This window comes from Schistosoma mansoni, chromosome 2 (genome assembly GCF_000237925.1).
Source record: "Schistosoma mansoni strain Puerto Rico chromosome 2, complete genome".
In the NCBI taxonomy this organism is placed as follows: domain Eukaryota; kingdom Metazoa; phylum Platyhelminthes; class Trematoda; order Strigeidida; family Schistosomatidae; genus Schistosoma; species Schistosoma mansoni.
In genome coordinates this window covers 36481-63937 of record NC_031496.1, presented here as the reverse complement: position 1 = coordinate 63937, position 27457 = coordinate 36481, and the positions used below count along the sequence as shown (strand labels likewise).

General features: G+C 36.1%; 3 protein-coding genes across 3 annotated transcripts in view; 2 read left to right on the top strand and 1 right to left on the bottom strand.

Annotated features, from left to right (window-relative positions):
- The window catches only part of Smp_139790 (protein kinase), a gene marked incomplete at its 3' end in the record, with an annotated part of 100084 nt that extends 97064 nt beyond the window's left edge, over positions 1-3020 (top strand). The window contains exon 22 of the mRNA XM_018795236.1: positions 2846-3020. Within this exon, the coding sequence (XP_018649569.1) occupies positions 2846-3020 (175 nt within the window). The remainder of the gene's footprint in view (positions 1-2845) is intronic.
- A 2610-nt stretch (positions 3021-5630) lies between these two features.
- Positions 5631-17458, top strand: Smp_007010 (hypothetical protein; the record flags this gene model as incomplete). Its single annotated transcript, XM_018795235.1, has 6 exons — positions 5631-6117; positions 8655-8723; positions 10665-10760; positions 13902-13969; positions 15929-15984; positions 17137-17458. 6 exons carry the CDS (start codon positions 5631-5633, stop codon positions 17222-17224), a joined length of 864 nt encoding a protein of 287 aa, XP_018649568.1. The 3' UTR covers positions 17225-17458.
- A 6168-nt stretch (positions 17459-23626) lies between these two features.
- On the bottom strand, positions 23627-27173 carry Smp_007000 (putative partner of sld5; the record flags this gene model as incomplete). The annotated part of the gene is made up of 2 exons (XM_018795234.1): positions 23627-23928; positions 26837-27173. 2 exons carry the CDS (start codon positions 27171-27173, stop codon positions 23627-23629), a joined length of 639 nt encoding a protein of 212 aa, XP_018649567.1.
- Positions 27174-27457: the final 284 nt, after the last annotated feature.

The following is a 27457-nucleotide window of genomic DNA, read 5'->3' as shown; positions in this document are numbered from 1 at the left end:
GACGTGAAGGCAGTGTTTAGGATTCCCTGTCCGAGTCTATATACACGTGGCCATGTGAGAGCATTTGCTGAGGGAAAGCGAACTCTTCCCACTCTCGACCACACTCAAATCCCCAGTAAATATGTTAGTGTCCGAATCTACAAACCCATAAGTATATAGTTCAGATAAACTTGCATTCAATGAATACATCGCACGTTAATGAAATGAATACTTCTTGTGGGTCCCCCAAATGCCCTGGTACGGCCGAGAGTGAGGAGAGTCCGCTCTCCCTCTCCAAATGCTCTCATATGGCCACGTGTATATAGCCTCTGACAGGGAAGTCCTACTCACTGCCGTCTCGTGGTGGGGGTGTTGTTTACAAAATTGAGAGAACGAAAAGCGAATGTCCGGCGCTCTAACCCGGTTGGTGGACAAGGCGAGTCCACCTAGGGGAGTTGGAAAACCCTGATTCCAAACCAATGGTGCACATGGGCTCCAGTATCCTGAGGGAACAAATGGCGTACGAATCAATCGTTGATCACCGGCTACCATGGGACTGCATCTCCTCACGATGCTCCACTGCCTTGTGGATCAGATTTTTCGGTCAAAGGCTCTGGGTGTGGTCACCTAAGAAAACCACCTGCTTCAGTTTGGGTACCTGGGCAGTATCACAGCCCTCACACAAATCGAATGAGATTTGTATGGCGCATATGTATCTGGTGCCCCTTTGTACCAATATTTATGTGTTTAAATAAATAATAATAAATAAATAACTTCTTGTGGGACTAGTTAATGTTTAATTAATATCATATGCTGTGTGATATATACGTTTGTTGATAATGTATTAATAATTTTGGTCAATTACATTATTATATATAAAACCTTCTGAAAATTAATAAACCATATCTCTTTTTAAAAAATTGTATTCATAAGTATTTATTATTATTATTATTATTACTACTATTATTATTATAAGCAAAGATGGACAGTGGCTAGCAGTGGAATCCAGGACATGCGTTTCGTCCTATTTGAGACTCGTCAGCTGGATATCCCTGCATCTCAGAGTTGATGTTCACTCTAGGACTCAAACCCAATACCTTTCGCTTCAAACGGCATCGCGTTATCCACTCAGCTACTCAGTCCCAATAGCCACTTGCTTGTGCAATGGGGTGATGTTTGAATTCAATATTATATTTTTGGTACAATATAGAATTCTCAGCACAAAATGTTTCAACAAGATTCCGTTTCTTACTTCATGGTCTATCCTGACGATGAATATTCAGTGATCGCCAGTTGGAACTTAGCAGTCCAGTTAATCGAAATCTAAATAATGTACATTCTTTTCGCTACATATTGCCAGCAACCACTATATCTCTGCTTAGGCCTTCTGTAACCTTTACAGAGAAAGTTTATACACTTTTCAGAAACGCACCCGAATAGGTTATGCGATTAATAGCCATAATGATGTATTAAAACAAACAAAATTAGATAAGTTGTTGAAATATGTATATGACAGCAACAGGTAACCCAGATATTTAATCAAGCCACCTGTTATATCGATTGTCTGAGTGCCCGGTTTATATATGACGTGATGATCCCCTCCAATCGGAGAGAAGTGAATTATCAATCAGAGCAATGATACACGAAAACCGTACGAGCAGTCTTGAGCACCTATCAGTCCTGCTTTCTGCCTAGTCCAGCCAGTTAAGTCCAGAACACCAATAATAGCCTCTGCAATATGAATCATCATTCTCAAACATACTGGGTTTGTATACCAAACAAACTGACCGCATCGTACCATAAAATTGAAAATAATATATGTACAAGATTTGGCCAAATGCGGCTGTGAATAGGGGGGACAGTAATTAATAGACTGGGTATAACTCAGGAATGGTAAATCGTATAATAATAGTTCAAAAGTCAAAATAAAGCTCATGATAAGGGGAACATGAATATGAATAGTTAAGTTACTTAACAATTATACAATAGGAAATATACATATCATATTGGTCCATAAATAGTCCTCAAAGTTACCATTCATAAATCTCCACGGGATATAACACCGCCGTAAATGTTTAGAGATATTCAGTTGGTGAAAAATTTGCTTGATGTATCTATGATAAGAAATATAAATTAAGAATTATTGTGATCCAAATCGTTGGTCCATCATTATGCTGATATAGTTTTGATGCCTATCATGTGGGGTTTTTTTTCTCCATTTTGCGTGTTTTCTCTTTTGCTTTCATATTAAATGGTGTATTATGATTGTATTATAGTAGAATATAATACAATATACAAAATACAATACTACTTCTACCACTATGGGATTTGAATCGACAACTTCAGCTCTGTATTAATGTGGTATGGCAACTCGAACTGATGTACGTATGTACGAAGTTCTACGTTGTGACTGACTGACTGATTATGGTAGAATAACGTTTTAAAAGATAAAAACAGATTGTTTCCGAATCATTTGGAACTTCTGACATTGGATTGTTGGGTTAGAGTTGTACAAATGTATAATTTCTTCATCATATTCACGACTCTGTATCTGGGTGATGGGGGATCAACCCCCCCCAGTAATTGTATTAATACTTAAGAACTGTAACATCATGTATTAGTGATTGCATATAGATCACATGCGTAAGTGTTCCGTTTTGATCAACATACTGTTTTGTAAAGGCTAACGATACCTTTTGATTACCCAAACGTAGATATATTAAGAATGGTTCGAACCTTTGATCCCTAGTTTTTGATAACTGGATACTTTTCTCATTCATTCATTTCTCTATTGTAAACATCTATTCCATCATCTATTTGTTTTACTAGTAGTATCTTTCTTTTTTTTTTTTATCTATTTAATTAGACGATTTTCACCATCGAAAAAAATGCCTGATACAAAAGGATGTTTACGTGCTAATGTTACACGTAATCCATTTAATGGTGCTAAATATTTATGTGCAGCTATGACAAATGAAATTTTAGTAATGGAATGGTTTAATCCTGTATCATCATTTATTGAAATTAAAAGAGTATGTTAGTGATTCTTTTTTATAAAAAAAAACAGAGTTCTTTTCTGACATATAGTTGTACGTTGACCTGCTTTGATCTAGGCTTCGGGGCAGTATCATATCCCTTACACGATTAGATGAAATGACAATTTTTTGTGTGCGGCACATATGTATCTGGTGCCTCTTTGTACCGATATTTATGTGTTTAAATAAATAAATAAATAAATTATAACTAACGGTAGTTTAATGATAATACCATACTATTTGGATTATATATTGTTGTGACTTTAAGCCTGGATAATTATCACATGACTTATTCGCCAATCAGAATACGACTTATGCAATCTTAGCACTGTGCTAAACCAATGACGTTCGATCAGTATGAGAAACTTTGCGTCTTCATTGGTCCTTTTTCCTCCTGGAGCTGCCAGTTGAGTTCAGAACATCAATACTAGCTTCCATTATACGAATCATGTATTTCAAATATACTTGGTTTTATATACCAGCCAAACAGAACTCATCACACCATGACAAATAGAAAATAAAATTTATGCAAAATCAAGCAAAAATGTAGCTGACAGTCAGCTACAACGTAGGACCAAACATATATATGCATCGGTCCAAGTTGCTACACCTCATTACCACAACAAGATGAACACCGAATTCATACAAGTAGTTAATTTAGTGGTGGTAATATATAAAAGAAAGGTTGTATATAAGGATATACTACAGGAAGGAAGAAAGTTATGAAGCAATTTTAATCTCACGGTTTAAGGGAAGACAGAAAGTGTATACACCTACACCATTGTGATCGATTCTGAACCATGTCACACACAGTCTCCAACCATTGATTACAATAGTCGCGCGGATCCCAACCAAGTAGTCTGCATCTACCAACATGGATCAGACTAGAAGTTAGTGACTTCAAACTCTGATGCCACGTTTTAGTTTGACCGCCCCTAACTTTCTTCCAACCATCCACAATACTAGTCAGCATAGTGTGTCGTGGTAATTGGTGTTCAGGCATACGTAACATGTGACCCGACCATCTCAGTCGATGAAGATTCATGACCTCATCAACTGATTTACCATCATTCCCTAATACTCTGTATATAACCTCACTATTACTTACCCGGTGATCCCAGCATATGCGAACTGTGTACGTAAGGGACTGTAATTAATAAACTGAGTATAATTTAAGAATAGTCAATTGTATAATGATAATGCGCAGGTCAAAATAAAGCTTATAATAAGAGGAATATAGATATACATAATCTAGTTACTGAATAGTTATACAATAAAATATTAGTCTATTAATAGTTCTCAGGACTTACCCTTAGTTTAATCTTCACTAGAATATAACAGATATATTTGAACTTTTCTACATTTACTTTGATTAAGTCACTTGATAGTAACATTAACCCTTACACCCGAAATAGTGGGAAAACTCTTAAAAATTTTATAAAATATGAAGGTTATTTATAGAGATAACCTCACTATTTGAGTTCATCCAGGTTTGTTTTGAGGCAGTAACTCACTGAAGACAATGATGAACGGTGGTGCGATTTCGTGAATTGGTTGAAGTTAGATACTAACACCGTTAGATGTTAGCTCGATGGTCCAGAAGTTAAACTTTCGCTCGATAGACCGAAGCCTCTTGGTTCGACTTCCAGGAGCGTGATTGCGGATGCGCACAGCTGAGAAGTCTCACATTAGGACGAAACAGTCGTTCAGTGCTTCCAAGTTTTCCGTAGTGGCCCAACCTCAATCGAATCATGATTTCAACCATTAAAAAATATATCTCGTTTCAAATTCATCAAATATTTTTATGTGAACTCTAAATCGTGAAAGCTGTACCTCAGAGATTTGAATCCAAATCATCAAGCTTTGCGGTAGAAAGCTTATTATCTATAGGTTTAGGATGTTCATATCCATCGATCATCGAGTAATATCTAGATCTTGACCATGTATTCTTTTATGCTTATCAAATTATGTCCATCAAGCTTAGTATGTTCATTAATTACTGATAAGCATTGTTGCTTACATTCTATACTACGGTTTATGTTAACTGAAGTTAGAAGTGTAAACTTGATATAGTGAGCCAATCAGAAGTAGCCAAATGAGATCACTTGATAGCAATCGAAAATGACGTGAAGGACAAATACACACCACTGTTTAAGAACTATATATATATATATATATATATATATATCCGGTAGCCCAATGGACCTTCTCTTCCATTCTTGTTTTCTCGCTTAAGTAATCATTTTTGGGTTTTGGTCGGAGCACATTGTGTTTCAATGTCGGATCTTGGATATCACTCGTCGTAACAATATCATTAAGTAAGTGTTTGGCACCGAGATCTGAAAGTTTTGGGTTATATGTCCGGTTAGTTGTGGATGAATACCGTCGAGGATATCTATACTGGAACATAGTAGCTAGCTACTCAGTGTTTTATGATTCACAATGGTTATCTAGCTGAATTCGATTGTTTATGGGAAGTAATAAAATTTAACAATCTCCACAACTTCCTCTATTAATTAATCTTGTTGATTAATTAAATCAAATTGACATATCATTTATTGCTTACTAATATTTGTATTTGTATTTCTTTTCTATAAACAGATATTTGTTCCTGATATGCCTTCACCTTTATTGAATTTTGATTTATTAATTGTGAAAAATCTTCCTTTACCATTTGTTTGTGTTGGAGTCTATCGACATCATTCTCGTAAAGGTCGAGAAGGTCAACGTTTTCGTTTACATTTAATTGATTTAAATAGTTCTGGACCTAATCCACCACAGATACCTCCAATAGTTTCATCTATTACTCCTCCTATTTCAATATCCTCTGTTACTGCTGTTTCTATCACTGCAATGGCATCAACTACTATCACCACGACTACTACTACTACTACTTCCGTATCTCCAAATCATTCCGGTTTACTAGTGAACTCATCTGCATCTCCTCACTCTGTAATATCACATTCAGATAATATTCATGGATTAAATGATTCAGTTGAATTAACAAGTAATAATAATAATAGGATGACTAATAAAACACAAGCAATACTTAAATCAGATCAAACAAGAGCTGAATTACAACGAAAGAATACTCTATTTTTACGTAAGTTTAATTCTTCTTTTTTTTCAGGTGTATTTCATCATTCCTAAATGACAATACTTCAGTCTTAAACTATAGTGATAAAGATAATAACAACAGTACTGTTCAATTACCAAGTAAAGGTTTCTGTATTCCGTTTTTCGTCATACTGGTGATACTATTCAGTTACTCTTACACTTATGTATGTGGGGAGAGGATCAAACCTGCTAACTAGTATCTGAAAATCAAACTCTTTAATATTTAAACCATTATCACGATGGATGAATTAACCACTTGTTTCCTCCAAATGACTTGGTCCAATCCATAATATCGGAAGTGATGATTAGTAACCTCTCTACTAATGAAATGTGAAAACTACGTAAAGTTAGCGTAGAATCGTTAGTGGAAATCTAACTTTAGTAGTAGGTTTATTCTCAGTTACACCTGTTACACCTCATGAAAGAGAATTGATCGCCCACTAGGATTCTTCAACCAACTCTGTTCTGATCTCTTCTTTCCAGTTGTTTCCAATTGCTATTCATTCTTTTCAATTCTTCCTCTGATCCCGGCTTGTGTGTTGTTTGGCTTGCTGCTTTTTCTTTTGCCCTGAGTAATATCTTCACGTTTATAGTGAATATTTTAGTTGTGATTTACGTAGGTGCTGCTTCGATATTCGGGGGTTTTAGTGGGGCTGTTCTTTTCATGATCCCTTCAAAGTTCCTGATCTGAGTGACTAACTTGCCTTTGTTCTTGACTGGTCGCTCTGATTTACCATATTTCCCTTCTAGTGTTTTTGTTGTGTCATACGGTTATTTCATATTTCTCTTGCAGCTTTTTCCACTGTCGTTGCTAGCTCTTCTACACATTTCTGCGTGTCAGCTCTGATTCTCTTCTTCACTTGCTTGTTTGTTTCTGCGTACTCTGCTTGACTTTCTCTGCTCGTGTTCGACTGTTGTTAATTGCTGTCTTGTCCGTCCTTTCTTGGATCTTGTCCAGGGTTTCCATAGAGACCCATTCCTTATGATGATGCTTCTTGCAGCCCAGAACCTCCTGACTTGTTGAAGTTAGTGCTTTCAGCAGATCTTGGAAAGCTTGGAACGTATTGTTGAGAGCTGTCTTGAGTTTGTTGAGTTTGGTACTATCCCGAAGGAAGGTTGTATCAAACCTTTGTAATTCTGTTCCCCCAGTTGTCCAGTGTTTCTTTAGCTTCAGTTTCATGCAAGTATGATCTATCTGGTTCTCTGTGGTGTGTTCCAGTGAGACTCATGTAACTTGGTGTATGCGTTTGTATGGGTATATTGTTCCGCCTATAACCAATTTGTTGAATGTACATAGATTTGCAAATCTCTCACCGTCCTTGTTCCTTTTTCCAAGTCCATGTCGTCCCATGATATCTTCATAACCGCTGTTTTCCATTTCGACTTTGGCGTTTAGGTCTCCCATTAGGATAGTCAGGTCCTTTACTGAAAACTTCGCTATGACCGATTGCACCCTCTCATAGAGCTGATCTTTATTGTCGTCATTGCTATCATTGGTGGGTGCATAACACTGGATAATACTCATCATGATTCTCTCCTTTGTTTTGAAGGATGCTTTGATGATCCTGGATCCGTGAGATTCTCATCCTACAAGTGCATTTCGTGCTTTTATGTACAGCATTGGAGCAACTCCGTGAGTTTGTAGAGCATTTCCCTCTTCGTGACCAGGGTACGACAGAAAGTCTCCTGAATCTAACCTTTTCTGTCCAATGTCCATGAACATGGCTCAGACCAAAGTTAAAGGAGGTCACGATCATGAATATAGAAGTAAATGAAACAAGATGAAACTTGTTTTAACATACATAACTACAATACTAAATAGTATACTATTAATGTAACCAAGAATTACTTATCGATTATTGATGATGAAAGGTTATCATCTTACAACACATCAGCATGAACTTGAACTATTTCATTATGTTGATTGTTTTGTACTAATAATCAAGTTCATTGTTCCTGAGTTCTAATTTCACTAATTTTTCTTTGCTCTGTATGTAAATTTTTTATTCTTACATTTCTTAATGAGTTAGTAGCAGAATCAGAATCGACTCACCAAGCTTGATAAACTTTCTAGTTAAGTAACGCGATAGACCTACTCAATTAGTTCACTCCTTATCTTTACTATAGTCATTAACCTAGACCGATCTCAATAATCATATATTTGATTTTCAATTGCACTCAAACTACACCTCAATTCGAGCAGCTTTTTAATGCTTCAAATTCTCACGCGAGGTGGAATCGTGGATGCGCACTGCTGAGAAGTCCCATAATAGGACGAAACGGTCGTCCAGTGCTTCCAGGTTTTCCATGGTGGTCTAGCTTCAATTGACTCATGATTTCAACTATATATAAAGAATAGCGTATGAGTTAAAGCAGAGTCTCACTAATGTGAGCATGGTCTCTATGCAGTGTATTGATTATAAACAAATTTTTCCCTTGATTTTACTTATTGGTAGCTTTATTGTCTTGCTTTTTCTCTCTCGAAATTCCATTTTAATAATCGCTTTTCTTCTATTTCAATAGCTGAGGATATTCTACCGGTTGTGGAAACTGTACAATTAGAGCATAATACCATATTAATATGCTTTTTAGGTAAGTGTTGTGTTAGATCACTAACCGTTCTACTATCGAATTTTGAATAAGTAGTGTATATGTGCAATTTTTTATAAGATTTTGATCTTGTTTATAAATATCATTCTATTTGTTTCAGGAATTAATTGTTTTGTGTAAATTTTTTTGTCTGCAGTGTATATCGTCTATAGAATACAGAGATATTATGAGTTGTCGCTTGGTTCGAACGCGTCGACAATTTCACTTATCTTGGTAGTCTGAACAGCCCGAATAGGTTGGTGTCTGACGAAATCTCAGCACGGATTCAAAAAACTCGTTTGGCTTTTGCCAACTTACGTCACTTATGACGAAGTTGAGATATCTGTCTGTCAATTAAGGGACGAGTATGCTGCGCAGTAGTTCGCTCTGTTCTACTTTACGGCTGTAAAACATGGCCATTAAGAGTAGAAGATACTCGTAAGTTACTAGTATTTGACCACAGATGTCTTAGAAATATTACTCGCATCTGCTGGGATCACGGGGTAAGTAATAGTGAGGTTAGACACAGGGTATTAGGGAATGATGGTAAATCAGTTGATGAGGTGATGAATCTTCATCGACTGAGATGGTTTAGCCACGTGTTACATATACCTAAACATTGATTACCACGACACACTATGCTGACTAATATTAGGGATGGTTGGAAGAGAGTTAGGGGTGCCCAAACCAAAACGTGGCATCAGTGCTTGGAGTTACTAACTTCTAGTCTCATCCATGTTGGAAGATGCAGACTAGCTTGTTGGGATCTGTGCGACTAGCATAACCAATGGTTGGAGACTGTGTGTGACATGGATCAGAATCGATCACAATGGCGTAGGTGTATGCATTCTTTATCTTCCCTTAAACCGTGAGATTAAAATTGCTTCATATCTGTCTTCCTTCCTATACTATATCCTTATATATTACCACCACTAAATTAACTACTTGTATGAATTTGGTGTTCATCTTGTTGTGGTAATGAGGTATGGCATATATGTTTTGGTGAATTATTGATCAAAGCACTTAATTTTCAACCATTGGGCTGCAGATTCAAACTTCAGTTTTTATGAATTCAATCTGAATAGTTGGATAGTATCACTATTCCCTCACATAAACGATAAGGTTCAAAGTCGCTTATAAACCCAAGTACGTCATCATATAATTCTAGCACTTCCAGCCTTTGTTGCTATCTTGATGTGATGGTCGGGTTTACCTATCGTGATGAATCACCGGACCATTTAACAATCTTAAATCATTATGATTTTGATCCTGTAGGTTGATTAAAAATACACTTATTTTTAAATTTTGTTCAATTTGTGATAAATCATGATCCTGGAGGCACTGGACGGCCGTTTCGTCCTATTGTTGGACTCCTCAGTAGTGCGTATCTACGACCTCGCCTCGCGAGATTTAAAGATTCGTGGATTGGTTGAAGTTACACATTAACACCATGGATGCCGGTTCAGTGGTCTATCGGTTAAGTGCTCTGGCGCGAGACTGGTAGGTCCTGGGTTCGGATCTCGCGAGGCAGGATCGTAGATGCACACTGCTGACGAGTCCCACAATAGAACAAAACGGCCGTCCAGTGCTTCCAAGTTTTCCTTGGTGGTTTAGCTTCAATTGACTCACGCTTTCAATTATGAAAATACTAAATCTCCACAAAAACCCTTTTCTGATAATAAAAATCATGATCCATTTAAAGTATTCATCTCGGCTTGATTAACCTGAATATCACAACTCTTGATATTCTATAGGTTTGTTGATGTGTACTGATTGAGATATTCCTGACTAGAAGTAAACATCTGTCCCGATATTTCCATGTTTTCAATGATTCTACAATACTTGGAGTCAGTCTTCATGAAAACTACAAATTTACTGTGTTTTACTGTTGTTGTTGTTGTTGACTTTGATTTGTCTCTTTTTTTCTCCTCCATTTCACCATAGATTGTGCTAAAGTTGTCAGCTTAAATGGTCAAATTAAATCTAGTCGTCATCGTGCCACAACTTTAGATTTCAATGGAATCACAGTTGAATCTATTGGTGAGTAGAAATTGGTTAATATTCTCATTGCATTTATGCTTATTGTCATCATCATTAAACTGAGAGAGACTTGTGCTTGTTTTATTGTATATTTAAGTAACATAAATAAGTCCTTTACATAGTGTTATAAAGGTAGTATACTTGTTATAACACTAGGGTTTCTTGTTATAACAGTCCTTTCACTTTTTACACGTATGTGGGACGTTGATTTACCTTAGACGAATATCTACACTAGATTTCCCACCCTGTGTTTATTCTACAGGACCTCAACACAACTCAGATCAAGAACACGAGATTAGCCTGACTAGAGTGTCAATATTTTCCCACATCAAAATCCGACACAATCCAACAACAGTCAGTCATTAATAATAATAAGGATAGGGGAATTCAAACACTTCACTTCTACCCGAAGTTTGTGTTGATGATGTCGTTCAGAAGGACAATGAAAGCTCCACGACCAAACCACCCAGCTCAGAGAACAAACCTACATCAGAATATATAACACATATAACATCTGTCACACTATCTACATGTCTGACTCAGCAAAACAACCAATCATTATCATTCTCGCGCACACATCACAGAGGTAATAAGTCTTTATCAACTTAGGTGATTGAGAAAAATATATTACACATGCTGAACTACCACTTACCTCAACACACAATGTTTGCTAGTGTAGGAGTGAAATGGAAGAAGACTACTAGTGGCTTAACCAAAATATGTCATGAGTCCATGAATTCATTGACTGTTGAAGTAATTTATATTGATAGTTACAGATTACCTAGTTAGGGTCCGCACGATTATTATAACTGATGGTTGATGACATTGAGTCACATGGTTCATAATAAGTCATAATGTAACAGATACAGTTACTTTTTGTCTTTTGACTTATTCAATAACTTCCTTTTTTTTCTTGAATCATATTATCTCTATCTAGTTTTGTCTGTTATCGTTGAAACTGTTGCTACTTCCTTTCTAGTTCTATCCAATTTTTGTTCATTCTTCTCATGTCTGTTTCCATTTCTCGGCGTAATGTGTTCTTTGGTCTTCCTCTTCTCCTTTGGCCTAAAACTGAAGATCTAGGTGTAGATAAATAATGATGTCATTCAGAAGAACGATGAATGCTCCACGACCAAAACCATCTAGCTCGGAGAACAAAACTCTATCAAAATCATCCACTTGAACTACAAATTTTCTCAACCATCTCAAAATAATGATAAGGGTTGGTTGTTTTCAATGCTATCGATTTTGACAAAAGTCATTTTGAAGTCTCCAAATGTAGATTACGATTACTTTTATACATCATGAAGTAAGAGAAAAACTGTCTTTTTATGCTCTTCAGTGCAACAGTCGATAATTTCTCATCTTGATACTCCTGATCTCGAACTTTTTCTAAAACTTACTTATATGGTATGTAGCATAAGATGTGAGGATAACAATTACAATTTACAAAGGATCGATTACTTTTTGGTGACCAATGTCATATATACATCAAGTCCTTCCTAGTGGTGATCGAATAAGTTACAATGTGGTCATTGATCTAAGTGACTTAACATCGCATCCATTATGTTTGAGGTAATCAACGGGAAATGAAAACTGAATACAATCAATATGTTTTCGAGAAACACCATAATAAGTAAGTAAAAGTTCAGCACAAACTAAGAGGCTGTATATCTTTTTACTACGGGGTTGAAACCTGAAGTACTACTACCATCGTCAAAAAAGTAAAAGTATTTATTAACAATTGTCTACGTAAGTTACTCAATATCCAATGGCCGGATAACATCAGCAATAGCCTACTGTGGTAAAGAACAAACCAGCTTCTAACTGAAAAGGAAATTAGGAAAATGTGCTGGAAGTGGATAGGGCATACGTTGTGGAAATCGCCAAACAGCATCATGAGGCAAGTGCTAACTAGAAGTCCTGAAGGGAAAAAGAAAAGAGGGAGACCAAAGAACATACTTCACCGGGAATCGGACGCTGACATGAGAGGTAACCAGCGTACGTAAATAAAAACTCATCACAATTCGTCATAAAAGGCGAATATTATTGATTTGTGGAATCCAAACTCCTCTCTGAGGGGTAACACAAAGATTAAGTTCATAGGTGTACATTTCTACAATTTCTGTCGTAAGAAAGAGCCGAATTCTGGAAACCTCAGAGATATTCTACATGATCCTGTTTTGAATTTACTTTAAGTTGTGGTGCTTGTAGGAATATTATCTGCGATGTTGTTTTTTTTATATATTTTGCACCCTGTTTCTCATATGTACTTTTCTGAACATACTTGAATCCCAATGTAACATTTTCTGCTTTTATGGTTGAATTTTTGCACTGAAAACTTTTGATTTTGTTTATCTTAGCTGTCTGTCATTGAAAAGTGATTCGTGGATAAAAAAAGTTCTAAGGTCCTAGGGCGAATTTGTCTAGTCTAATCGTTCTGGAATTAATGCAGATATCGTCTATAACAATGGATTATCTCCTGTTACGTCCCACTACACCTAAATCAAGTACACAGTCTTGCGATACGTTTGCCCGAATAGTAATATTAATATGAAACAACAAATTATTGGTATATGCACATATGTCCTTCTGACACGGTAACATGTAGGGTGACACCTTGCGTAGGATCTTTAAGAACTCTCTCCTGTAGGATGTTTAATTTATAAGCTATCATTTACTGTTTGTCCGTGAGAGATGGTGGTATTTGAATACAGGCTTCTGATTTGCCTAAATATGTCCAGCCTATAATCGACTAATTATGGAGTAAAGTAGATTATAATTGACAATGTACACCACTAGATTTAAACTCAGTGGTCTAAACATAGTGAAATCTCAGCAGGATTTAAAGTTTCTAGCTCCGACTCTTGGTGACATGTTGTGTATACACTACTGAATGGTTCCGTAACAACTATACTACTCTTTAGTAATCAGTATTTCATCAAACTGAAATCATTTCGTGACAAACGCCTGTTAACTTTTCGAAAGGAACCCTATGGTTAACAATTAATTGTGTGAATTTAAAACTTGTACAAATGACTTACTGCTGACTGGCATATGATTTCGAGTTGATGTTATTATTATTATTATTCTACTTCGTATTCTGTTGATCTTGTTTATCCCTTTTATTTATTTTCATAGTATGCCTTCGAGATAGTATTCTTGTATTTCATCCACATGGTCTATTAGGAAAAAGTTTCACTGGAGAGGTTAGTCAATTATTCATTTTTTTGTCATAGGTATTTATGTATTTAGTTTTTGTCTACTTATTTCAATCTGTAAGTAGTGTAGTTATATACCTTAGAAATGAATTCATAGGCTGGATTCATGAGGTGTTACATAAAATATAGACAATATCAGGAGTTTTGTGGAGATTTTAGTAATTTTATAGTTAAATTCATAGGTCAATTGAAGCTAGACCACCATGGAAGACCTGGAAGCACTGGACGACTGTTTCGTTTGTTAGATAATTGATTCTGTGTATTCTCTCGTTGAAATCATTTCAATGATCGACATAATGAATTCATATAATGTTGTGAAAGGAGTTATATTACATAAATTAGGTAGGACGAAATTAGGGTTGACAACAACATGTGGAAAAAGCTTGTTTAAATAGCATTGAATCAGTAGTTTATCAGTTATACCCGTGAATACTAATTGTATACATTTAAGTGGTAGCTGTTTAATACTCTGATGTTAATCGGTTATGTTAAAGGGTGATCTACTTTTTCCCCCCATAAATTATTAAGTAATATATGGAACAATCACAAAAAATGTTATATATTTGAATTTATTTAATTTAAACATATAAATATTGGTACAAAAGGGCACGAGAGATATATGCGCCACACAAATCTCATTTGATTTGTGTGAGGGCTGTGGTACCGCCCATATGCCCAAACTGAAGCAGGTGGTTTTCTTAGGGGGCCACACTCGGTGCCTTTGACCTAAAGGTTTGATCCATAAAGCAGTGGATCATCGTAAGGAGATGCAGTCCCATGGTAGCCGATGACCAACGATTGATTCATACGCCATTTGTTCCCTCAGGATACTGGAGCCCATGTTCACCATTAGTTTGGAATCAGAGTTTTCCAACTCCCCTAGGTGACTTTCCGTGTCCACCAACTCGGTTAAAACGTCGAACATTCGCTTTTCATCCTCTCAATTTTGTAAATAACACCCCCGTCGTGTGAAGGTAGTGAGTAGGACTTCCCTGTCAGAGATTATATACGCGTGGCCTTGTGAGAGCATTTGGAGAAGGAGAGCGGACTCTCCCCATTCTCTACCGTACCAGAGCATTCGGTGGCTAAGAATGCACACATTATGATTCGAGATTCCATTTGTCAAATAAGGTTACATAATAATCAGGGATTAGTGAAGAATAGAAGGATGAAAATAATTTCTGAATCAGAATTATGTCCATTTGACCAAGTATAAAGAAAAACGAAAAAGGTAAAGGTCATAATAAAGGCTGAATAATCATTATGAAAAATGTAATACGAATTTAATATTGAAAAAGCATACTACAGGAGGGAACGAGGAATGATGAGAGGTTAGACGTATCGTTTTTATACACAAAGTTTCGGCTAACTCCTCAGTAGTGCATAGGCTTTTTGCTTCAACTTCCTTTTAAACTCGTTCCTTTGATTGTATAAATTAATTTAAACGAAGACTCCTTCAAAGTGACTTGTCCAGAGCTGATTAATTACTTGTGTATTGAACTGATAATTGTAATACATCCTCCTTTTAAAATCCATATTGAATAGTGTTCTGAGATGTGTTTAGAAAGTGATTGCTATGTGCAGCCAATGTAATCTGTGAAAATTTTCGAACACTTCACTTATACCTGAAGTTTGTGCTGATGATGTCATTCAGAATAACTATGAAAGCTGCACTACCATACAATCCAGCTCAGAGACCAGATTTCCATCAAAGTTATCCACCTGAGTTACAAATCGTCTCCACTATCTTAAAGATATTTCTTCCCATCTACAATACCCTTTGTATATATATATATATATGTTTTTTTTCTGCTTTCCTCATTGTCGAACTGGTTTGGGGGAACTGATTTCTCTGGTCAGTTAATGATATACATAACCATAATTTGTACACACTACAATGTATGTATTAACATATATCTTATTGGTATATTCTAATTGTAATTTCAGTTAACTCAAGAAATTAATGATAAAGAAAATATTTATCGATTATTAGGATACAATCGGTTAGTTACTCTTTTTTATTTCTATATATGTATATATAAGCAAACAACCAATCATTATCATTCTTACCCACACATCAATATTAGTATAAGGAACCACCAAATATATATGCTTACACTTCATTATCCCATCTGCATGCAGGGTTAAATACTGCCCGGGTGCCCAAACAGAAGTAGGTAGTTTTCTTACGGGGCCACATCCAGAGCCTTTGACCTAAAGGTCTAGTCCACAAGGCAGTGGAGCATCGTAAGGAGATGCAGTCCCATGGTAGCCGGTCACCAACAACAGGTTCATACGCCATTTGTTCCTTCAGGATACTGGAGCCCATGTGCACCATTGGTTCGGAATGAGGGTTTCCCACTTCCTCTAGGTGGATCCTCCATATCCACCAACCAAGTTAAAGCACCGGACATTCTCTTTTCCTCCTTTCAATTTCGTAAACATCAGTAATGCCATGAGAAGTCAGCGAGTAGGACTTCCTTGACTGTGGTTGTATTCATGTGGCTATATGAGAACATTTTGAGAGGAAGAGCTCAGTCTCTCCACTCTCAGCCGTACCAAAGCATTTAGTGGCTGGGTTGAATAATAATGAACAAGAATGCATGGACCTAGATTTCATACTATTTTGCACTCATTCACAACACGTCCTTACCATCTTCACATAACGATTGCCTCTTTGTAGAATTTTAATTCATCGTAAATAACTTTATAGTTTGAAATGTGTTGTCACTGATTTATCGGTTCTGTGACTGACATCGTATAAAACTAGGATCAAAATAAATTCACTTAGCATTGTTTTGTTTGAATCCTCCGATTGATGTTTTAAGACTGCAACTGGCCAGTCTCTAATTGGCATATGTACATACTGTGCGTATTGCCTTGATATAGCCTAAATAAACAAGCATGATTAACAAAGATGAATAGTGGCTAGCAGTGGAATCCAGCCAGGACGCGCGTTTCGCGTCCTATTTGGGACTCGAATCCAGTACCTTTCGCTTCAAACGCCATCGCGTTATCCTCTCAACCACTGAGTCCTGATTACCACTTGCTTGTCCAATAGGATCAAGATATATTGATCAATGTTATGATCAGATCAGTAGTAATGTTCGTTGAAATCTAAATTGTTTTGTTTTTTATTTTCATTCATTTTATAGGAATATTATTGTTGAAAGTCGACCAGCTAATAATCCAATGTCTAATTCTAATGTATACATTTTATCTGATAATATGGAGAATATTTAAATAAAGCTTGTTATTGTACGATGTTGTATGATCAAACTAACTTGTCAAAGGAATGAATGATCCATATATATTTTTACATTTCTCCTTCTCTTTACTGTATACATATATATATATATAAACGAACATTCTGTGTGTGTGTGTGTGTATATGCGCAAGATGCCTAGATTTCTTTCTATTCATTCTGGTTTCCTCCATATTTTATTGAGTTTTTACTCACTTTTATTTTTAGCTGCCTACTTACCTGCAATTCATTGTTACTATGTAATTGCTCTTCTTGTTCTTCTTTTTCTTTTTCGATGTTAAGTACTCTGAATTATTTCGTACATATGAAAAAAAAATATGCATGTTACTGCTTATATAATTCCGATCCTTTATTGCATGCACATACACACAAATCAATATAATACTTTGTGTTAACCTGACAACGCATTTTGTTCTTAGCTTCAAAAGTATTGCTTCTGTTATTCATCGATTCAACAACAACAACAAGAACAAAAAGAATTTCTAGTATAATAGGCTATGGATAACATCTTTTTTTTATAATATTTAATGTTCATTTAAATTCTTGTCCTCCTTTATGCACAATTCTTTTTTCAAATTTAGTTTTTAACTACTCATAAGTAGTATAAATCTCTATACAAAAAAACATTTCTTATCAATGAGAGAATTAAAATCAGATAGTTCAACTGAATTTCATCATATTCTATTGAATATTAATAGTAGTTATCGGCTTTTGATAGATTTGATTCTTTAATCAGATTATACAATTGCATAACTAAAGCCATAATAATAATATTATCCTTTCAATTCAAGTTCACTAATTATGCAATTATAATCTTATTTACCTAATTCTTTTCTATAGGGTATAAATAATTTATAGTTCATGTTCAATATATTCTTTCATTAGTTTTTTAATTGTTTTCTCTTCTTCTTATTCATTGTCTATTGTAAACAGAAGCTTAGAGAAGTTACTCAAGTATATATGCATACATATAGATATACTGTTATATACATACAATGTATACATGTGATAGCCGTTTTCCTCTTGATAGGTCTTTCTTTATCTTCATTACTTTGTCTATAATCCTTTTTTCTAGCTCTTTTGTTGGTATTGTTGTTGTTGTGACTTTTGTCTTAGGCTGATGTGTACCGTTTTTTTTTACTTCTATATCAGCTTTACAATCAACATATGATGATAATATTGATGTATGATGATGTTGTTGTGGTAACATATTTCAATCTAATATCCCTTATTCGAAACTTCCTTTCATTCTATCTCATTATAATCATATATATATTATTAGTTGTTATCCTTTTTTTCATTGGTAACCAATTATGTTTCGTCGTAAATAAGTAATACACAGTGTGAGATTGTTGTCAAGCACATTCTTAATAGGATTTCCCTTTTTTTGTGTTCTTCTCAAAATGAGATTACATGGTACTCTTTCATATCAGTAAACATTTAATGTAACCATTGTGTTTTATCAATTATGATGTTGCTATCGTTGTTGTCATTACTGCTGAATATATATATATATATATCGTTGATCCTAACCAAGTTTTACTCTACCTTTATGTCGTTAGAATCATTGTAAACGTTTGTTATATAGATCGATTGAGAATAGAACTTTGAAAGGTATTCATAATACTATTGATAGTCTTTGACAATTATTAACAGATCGTGAATAAACACAAATGTATACATATATATATGTACCACAGGCAATATATATGATCATTCCTTGACTGTTCATATTGTATGAACATAATCAGTTATGTAATCATTTATTATCATCATTATTTTATTATTGTTGTATTAACTCGAATCAATAATCTTCTTTCTAATTTGATCTTCTTTTTTTGCAATCTATTACTAATAAACTAATTCAGTAATATAGTTTATACTTACGTTTTATTTTTGTTTTTTTTTTTGAAATTTCTATTTTATTAATATAAAAATCATAAACAGAAAGAAATTTGTCTTGACAACTACTTCTTTGTTGTTGTTATTGTTGTTATTTAGGTTTTTGTGTGACTTGCATTATTGATTTTCACATACAAGTGCACACATGAGTGTGCGTATGTGTGTGGGGGGTGGAGGTGATACGTCATCGTTTTTTTCTTTCTTTTTTTGTCATTTATTCTTTATTCATTCTTATTGAATCATGAATAGCCCCTCACCACCACCACCCCCTCCCGCTAGTTTTTTTCTCTTCTATAGATTGAACTTGTTTCTATGTATCTTACTCTCTTACTGTTTTTTTTCTTTTAATGTATAAATTTATGGTGATATATACATATATATGTGTAATTTATTCATAATTGTCTGCTTATTACGAATAATAAAGTTATCTATTGCACCCCCTTTGTTCTCTTTTTTGTTTTTCTTTATGTTATACTTTTTCTCTTTTGTTTTTCTTTTTTTGTTTAGTTTTTTCTCTTTTCCTTTTTACTTCTTTTTACCTCTTCATGTCATTAAGAGATTATATAGTGACACATGTGTATACACAAGTTATGTCATTATATATAAGGAAAAAGAGAAAAAAAAGGGAACTAACCACATCAATCATGTTCTTATGATAAATAAATTGAAACATATTTAACTTATGATGTTGGTTTGTTTTTTTTTCTCTTAGTCAATTAGCTACAACGTAGGATCAGGCACCCATATATGCATCGGTCCAAGTTGCCATACCTCGTTACAACAACAAGATGAACACCAAATTCATAGAAATAGTTAATTTAGTGGTGATAGTACATAAAAGATAGGTTGCATATAAGGATATAGTATAGGAAGGAAGTTATGAAGCAATTTTAATCTTAAGGTTTAAGGGAAGATAAAGAGTGTATACACCTACGCCATTGTGACTGATTCTGAGCCATGTCACACAGAGTCTCCAACTATTGGTTACGACAGTCACGCGGATCGCGACCAAGTACTCTGCATCTACTAATATGGCTCAGACTAGAAGTTAGTGACTTCAAGCACTGATGCCACGTTTTGGTTTGGCCGCCACTAACTCTCTTCCAACCATCGCCAATACTAGTCAGCATAGTGTGTCGTGGTAATCGGTGTTCAGGCATGCGTAACACGTGGCTAAACCATCTCAGTCGATGAAGATTCATGACCTCATTAACTGATTTACCATCATCACTTTTTTCTCTAGATTATCATTGGTATGTCTTGTTGTGGATCAGCTAACTCTTATTGTTTTTCTTTATTTCTACTAATGTCCCTAGTAAGTATTAGGTAATTCAACTTGATGTATTCTAGAAAATATTTCCTTCATTAAATCGGTTGTACAATAAAAATTCAATGAATAATGCAACATAACTTCATATATATAGAGATAAGTATGTATATAGATATTGTGTAGATCAGTCACTGTGCTCCATGGATCAATTTAGTAATTTTATAATTGAAATCATGAGTCAATTGAAGCTAGATCACCATGGAAAACCTGGAGGCACTCGACGGCTGTTTCGTCCTATTATGGGACTCCTCAGCAACCCAGGACCTACCAGTCTTGCGCCAGAGCACTTAACCGATAGACCACTGAGCCTTTCGGCATCCAACGGTGTTAATGTCTAACTTCAACCAATCCACGATGTTTGAGCAACCGTTCACCAATTGTCTTCAGTGAGTTGATATCTCTACAACAGACTTGGTTGAACTCTACTGGTCACTGCTTCTCATTAGAACTCCAGGAAATATCACTTGAAGTCAGTCACTAGTGTGCATATGATTATTATCAAAACCCCTTCTAATAATTCAGTAATTAACAATGTGTTATGTTGATTTATGTAAAAATCAACTGTACAGTAAAAAGTTAATTTGTAAACTATCAATCAATTGTCTCAATCTTGACTGTTTCTTCTGTAAATATCAATCCATCTTCTTTGATTTCATTGTTCATTCATTTTCATATCGATTGCGCTTTGTTTCGGTTCTTTTTTTTTTATCGATTTACTATTTAAATACATTTTATTCCTGACCATCATCATATATTACTTATGTGGATATAATTAACCTACACCACAGACATACAGATAGTTATATGTATATGAGAACTGCAAATGTTTATTAGTTGTTAATTAATTGTTTGAATTAGAATCCAAGTATTAATAATCCAAAAATTAAATATTTAATACTGAACTACTTGAGTATTCGGCTTTATATCAGTTCAAATTTAACTTCAATATAACCAGTGGTGGTGTAGTATATGCTATTGATATCGACAGATATAAGTAGTGGTCTTGAGTGCTGTTAGAGGTATGAGGGCAGTTATCACTTCCCGGTTGCCCAAACCGTGGAAGGGTTCTTCTAGGGGTACCTGGAAAGGAAATTGGGTTAGAAGTGGTCTTAATGACCTGAGAGCGCGACTGCAGTGCCCAAGGGACAACTGCTTGAGGTCGGTCACACACGACCTTTTTGTGGGTAATTTTTGTGTTAGCTCCGTTCTTCAAAGGACCTTACCGCCGGAGACGGATATCCGCGGGATAAGGCGAGGTGTGCATCTTTAGGGTCGACCTTTTCTAACCCCACCGCTGCTTGTGGGAAGGCAGCATCGCTGTCATGCTGGTTGTCTGAAAGAAACACCTCACTGCTGTCACACCTCTGTACAGTCATCAGTACGACTTACGACATGTTTAGAGAAATTTCTTAAACTCACCAAACGGGATCGTGGATGCGCACTGCTGAGGAGTTCCACAATGGGACGAAACGGTCATCCAGTGCCTTCAGGTTTTCCATGGTGGTCTAGCTTCAAGTGACTCATGATTTTAACTATGAAAAATACTGAAATCTCCACAAAAACGCCTTCTGATTATAATTATATGCTCACTAGTGGCTGACTTCAAGATATATGTCCTGGAGTTCTAGTGAGAAGCAGTGACCAGTGGAGTTCAACCACGTCAGTTGTGAGATAATAACTCAGTGAAAACTATCGGTGAACGGTTGCTCAAACTTCATGGATTGGTTGAAGTTAGACATTAATACAGTTGGATGCCGGCCATCTCAGTGGTCTATCGACTAAGTGCTCTGGCACGAGACTGGTAGGTCCTGGGTTCGAATCTCGCGAGGCGGGATCGTGGGTGCGCACTGCTGAGGAGTCCCGCAATAGGACGAAACGGCCGTCCAGTGCTTCTGGGTTTTCCATGGCGGTCTAGCTTCAATTGACTCATGATTTCAACTATGAAAAATATTACGTGCTAATTTGAAACAAATGCTATTTAGAACAATAGTACCTTGAATTTTAATGTAATCTATCCCCCTCCTAAAATATTATGTGACATATAAAACAGACCGAAATGGTGTTAAGATAACTTTATCCATTAGTGACAAACGACAATAAAAATGTAAGCTGGGAGAAATAGACATCAAAACCTCCTTATTAAAACAGATTTTACACATTCGATTTATTACTAACAAACTTCTGGTGAGTTTCGCTCATGATTCCACATTAATAGCAAAAGCGAACCGAAGGCTTGCATGTCGTGAAATTCAGTAACACGACAGGTCTCTAGACTACTTTGAATACAAGCAGCTTGGTTGCAGTGTCCTAATGTATTCTTTATAAACAGTATCATGCGATTTTTAACTGTATGGAATCTATCTTGTCTGTGGTATTACTCAGTTTTCATAGCTTCACATATTGTACTTGTCTTTATAAATTTAGTGAGAGGTTGTACACTTTTTCCTCATCCAAATGATCACGATGTCGTCATTATGTTTTGTGTAATTTTTTTTGTTTATTTAAGCACATAAATATTGGTACAAAGGGACCCCAGATAGGTATATATGCGCCACACAAATCTCATTTGATTTGTGTGAGGGCTGTGGTACTGCACATGTTCCCAGACTGAAGCAGACGGTTTTCTTAGGGGGCCACACCCGGAGCCTTTGACCTAAAGATCTGATCCACAAGATAGTGGAGCATCGTGAGGAGATGCAGTCCCATGGTAGCCGGTGACCAACGATTGATTCATACGCCATTTGTTCCCTCAGGATACTGGAGCCTATGTACACCATTGGTTTGGAATCGGGGTCTTCCAACTCCCCTACATGGACTTTCTGTGTCCACCAACTCGGTTAAAGCGCCGGACATTCGGTTTCCGTTCTATCAATTTCTTAAGCAACACCCCCGCCACGACAAGGCAGTGATTAGGACTTCACTGTCAGAGGCTATATACTCGTAGCCATGTGAGAGCATTTGGAGAGGGAGAGCTGACTCTCCCCACTCTCGGCCGTACCAGGGCATTTGGGGGCTAACAGCAAATGCATTCCTAGATGTCCCATTGTCTAAAATCTTCTGCATGAAAATAATAACATGATAAATCTAAATATGTACAGTATAATTCTCTTTTTAGGACATGATAATAATTACACATGACAGTTTAATTTCATTCTGTTATATGTTCAAGAATACCCTGACGAATTAAAGCCTCACAATCAGTTCGATGCATTAAATGATGACTACCTTTTGTTAAATGTAAGATACTGCCATCTTCTGTTTCGAATTCACCAAAATCTTGAAGACATCGAACTTCTAGGAATAATGATTTTGGTGGTGTACGATATTGTGTTAAATCTAACATTCCACCGCCTCCACGTTCTGATCCATCAGCTTGCATGAAATTCGCTAAACAACTACAATAATGTTTAAACCATGCTTGTTCTGCTTCCGATAAACTATCACGAATATCTAAGTTAAAAAGAAATATACATATAAATGAAGGAAACCAAGGATAAAGTTTGTATGTAATGACTTTTAGTTGTCAAGACCAGATGTCCATTATTCACAACTTAAAGGTGAATACATAACTTTATGACAAACCTACCTTAAGAATGCTAGACAGATCTTCTAGGTAAAGATGCAGTCCAATATTCCTACAATGCGTCTCAACTAAAAAACACCTAAAGCAATGTAATGTTATAGCTAAAATTAGAGTTGAATGGAATTTGAGCCCTTTCGAGAATGCAATTAAAAGACAGAGGTTATCAGAATTACGTAATATATTTGCGCAATACACTTCGAACAATCTGATCGCACATATACTTCTTAAGGTATTTTTCATATGAAAACTAAAAGGTCAACTAGACAAACTAAAGGTAGGCCGTAACGAATGAAAATGAAGTACACAAAAACAATATAACCACTCTGGATAATGAATCAGTATTACTAGGGTAGGTTAGGGGTAAGAACAAACTGTTTTTGAACACATAAATGGGTTTCAGTTTCCGTATAGCCAAGCCTTCAATAAACCTCAGGATACACCCTCGAAGGATTTTGTACAACAGTGCAAATGTTGATTTGATATCAACCTTATGACCAGTCACAAACGAATGTTTCGCAATGGAGGAAGATGTCTGTCTATCCTTTGATCTTATTTGATCATTGGAATTCATTTGTTTCTGCAGCCATTTAGGTATGTGTTCCGCCACGCTTACTTGCAGATCACGATTGCTCTTCTCTATGTACATGTTTCCGCACATACATGTAAATTGATAGACACAATGGGATGTGACTCAATCGCTCATGTGATGTTTTTTGGGTTTTGGTGAAACATATACGTTTCTTTTCAATAATGACGAATTGGGCAGCATAAAATGTCGTATTGATGCCTAATTCAAGTCTCCGTCTCAACATGAGACTATTTGAGTCGCCTCCAAATGGTCAGTCAGTCAGTCAGTCAGTTACAACGTAGAACTCCGTACGTACGTACATCAGTTCGAGTTGCCATACCACATTAGCACAGAGATGAAGTTTTCGATTCAAATCCCATAATGACCGTTGCTGCTACCTTGACGTGGTGGTCGGGCTTGCCTATCGTGATGAAGCAATCGAGCTATGCTGGCTGGAACAATCGTTCCTCGAGGTCCTACCATGCCAGACAGGTCGGTTGAAGAGCGGTAAGACTAAAAGCAGCAATCCCAAGGTCCGAAGGCGAAGTCGTACTGCCGACTGTACAGAAGTGTGACGGCAGTAAGGTGTTTCTTTCAGACAACCAGCATGACAACGATGCTGCCTTCCCACAAGGAGGGGTGGGGTTAGAAAAGGTCGACCCTAAAAATACACACCTCGCCTTATCCCACGGATATCCGTCTCCGGCGGTAAGGTCCCAACAAGTACGGAGCTAACACAAAAACTACCCACAAAAAGGTCATGTGTGATCGACCTCAAGCAGTTGTCCCTTGGGCACTGCGGTCACGCTCCCAGGTCGTTCAGACCAACACTAATCCAGCTTCTTTTTCAGGTCCCTCAAGAAATACCCTTCCACGGTGTGGGCAACCGGGAAGTGATAAATGCCCTCATACCCGTAACAGCACACGAGACCAAGTTGGTCACATTTAAATCCTTCCTACACCTAACAACTCTCTTATCTCCACGACTAACCCTTCCCACGTCCTTTTATCACCTCGCACAGCTAGGGCAAACGATTCGTGTACACGGAACGTTATTTCTGGTCTCCTGAAACCTCGCTCTAAACTACATGTAGGAACTTTTAATGTCCGAACATTGTGCCTCCAAATGGTAGCATAATGTAAACTCGCTTTTTGGGTGCCAGATGTGTCATAGGTTTCATAGTATTGTAGCCCTTCCAGCGGTTTATAAACTTCAATGAATAACCGTTATTCATTATTATTTCAGTCAAGAGCTTTGTCTCTATTTCAATAGTATCTCTAGTACAAATATGATTGATTCTATTGAATAAGACCTTTATTAATCCACGTTTGTAACGAATTAGACAGTGACTATGGAAATTAAGATATTGCCCTGTCCATGTCCATGTCTTTCTATATACAGAACGTTTGATAGAAACATCACCTCTCCTACTAATCAGTACATCTAGAAAAGGAAGTTGGTTATTCTTTTCTTCGCATGTAATAGAAATACACTTTTGACTTGTGTTGAGTTCTTTCAACAAGCGGTTCACACATTCACGTTTATCCCCTAAAATTGTGATGTCATCACCTTACCGTTTATACAGACACATCTTTTGAATTGAGTTTTTAACTAGAGTTTTAATATATCCCATAAATACATCAGCTAGCAATGGTCCTAAAGGGCTACCCTTAGCTACGCCATCAATTTTTCGGAAGTGAGTCAATTAAGGAATACTTACAAAATTGATTTCGGATAGAGTTTAATACTTTTGTCAGTCATTTCGCAAATTTGTGTGTAGGTGACCAACACTGATAGAATTGAACGTGATGGGTTATTGGGCTTATGAATTTTCGTTAATGCCTTTAAACTAAGATACACCGACAAATTGATAGTTGTATGTTAAATTGTTAGACATGAATGCTATTAACAAAGATTAGTTTAATTTATTGAAACCTATGACTGCAGAAAATACACTAACGGAATCCGTACACACATCTAGTTCTAGAAGTTGTATTATCAATTATCCAAATTAGATCATCTAAATAAGTATAGCCTTATAGTAGCTTTTCGTTTAGACGGATGCTTCCGTTGTTTCATTTCTGTATTAGAAAGTTATGTGCAGAGGTACTAACAAATATGTACTTATGACATATTGTATGCGAAAAACTACTTCAAAGTGATTAGTTATAGAAAATACAGTGTAGTATAAAGAAATTACTATTACCTTTAGGTAGAATAATACCACATTCCCACCGTAGTTCTTTGATTCGCATTAATCTAGCATGGTGATAGGCAAGGAGACAACGTTTATTACGTTCCAAGATAGCATGTCTGACTAAAACAGATTGAATTTTATTACTATGATCATCTGTTTCATATGATGATGATGATGGCCCAGACGAAGAGTTAGATACAAGGGCTACATCACGATGATTGGCATCATATAATACTCGCATTTCTTCCAAGCATATTCGGATCTTATCTTCACCATAAGGAGGTAATTTGCTTTGTTGGGAGCGCTTTAATTCTTTTATTAGCTGGAGGCTGGTTTGAGCTAGCATCAGTGGTCGACAAAGTGTAAGATGTCAACAGTCACACAAACAAAGTGATTCGGGCTGAAAATGAGGGAAAACTTGATGTTAGAAAAGCACTAATTATGTTAGCGAGGGCGTATGTAAGTCATACAAAAACAGAACATGACATACCGCTAAGCAATTTACTTGTTGCATCCAATCATTCAGAATTTGAATTTTTGTGACTGCATATACGCGTGGTAAGAACTGTGTACAAAAAATTATCAAATTCTGAAAGGGACTTGGACAAGGCAGAATATCAAACAGGATAC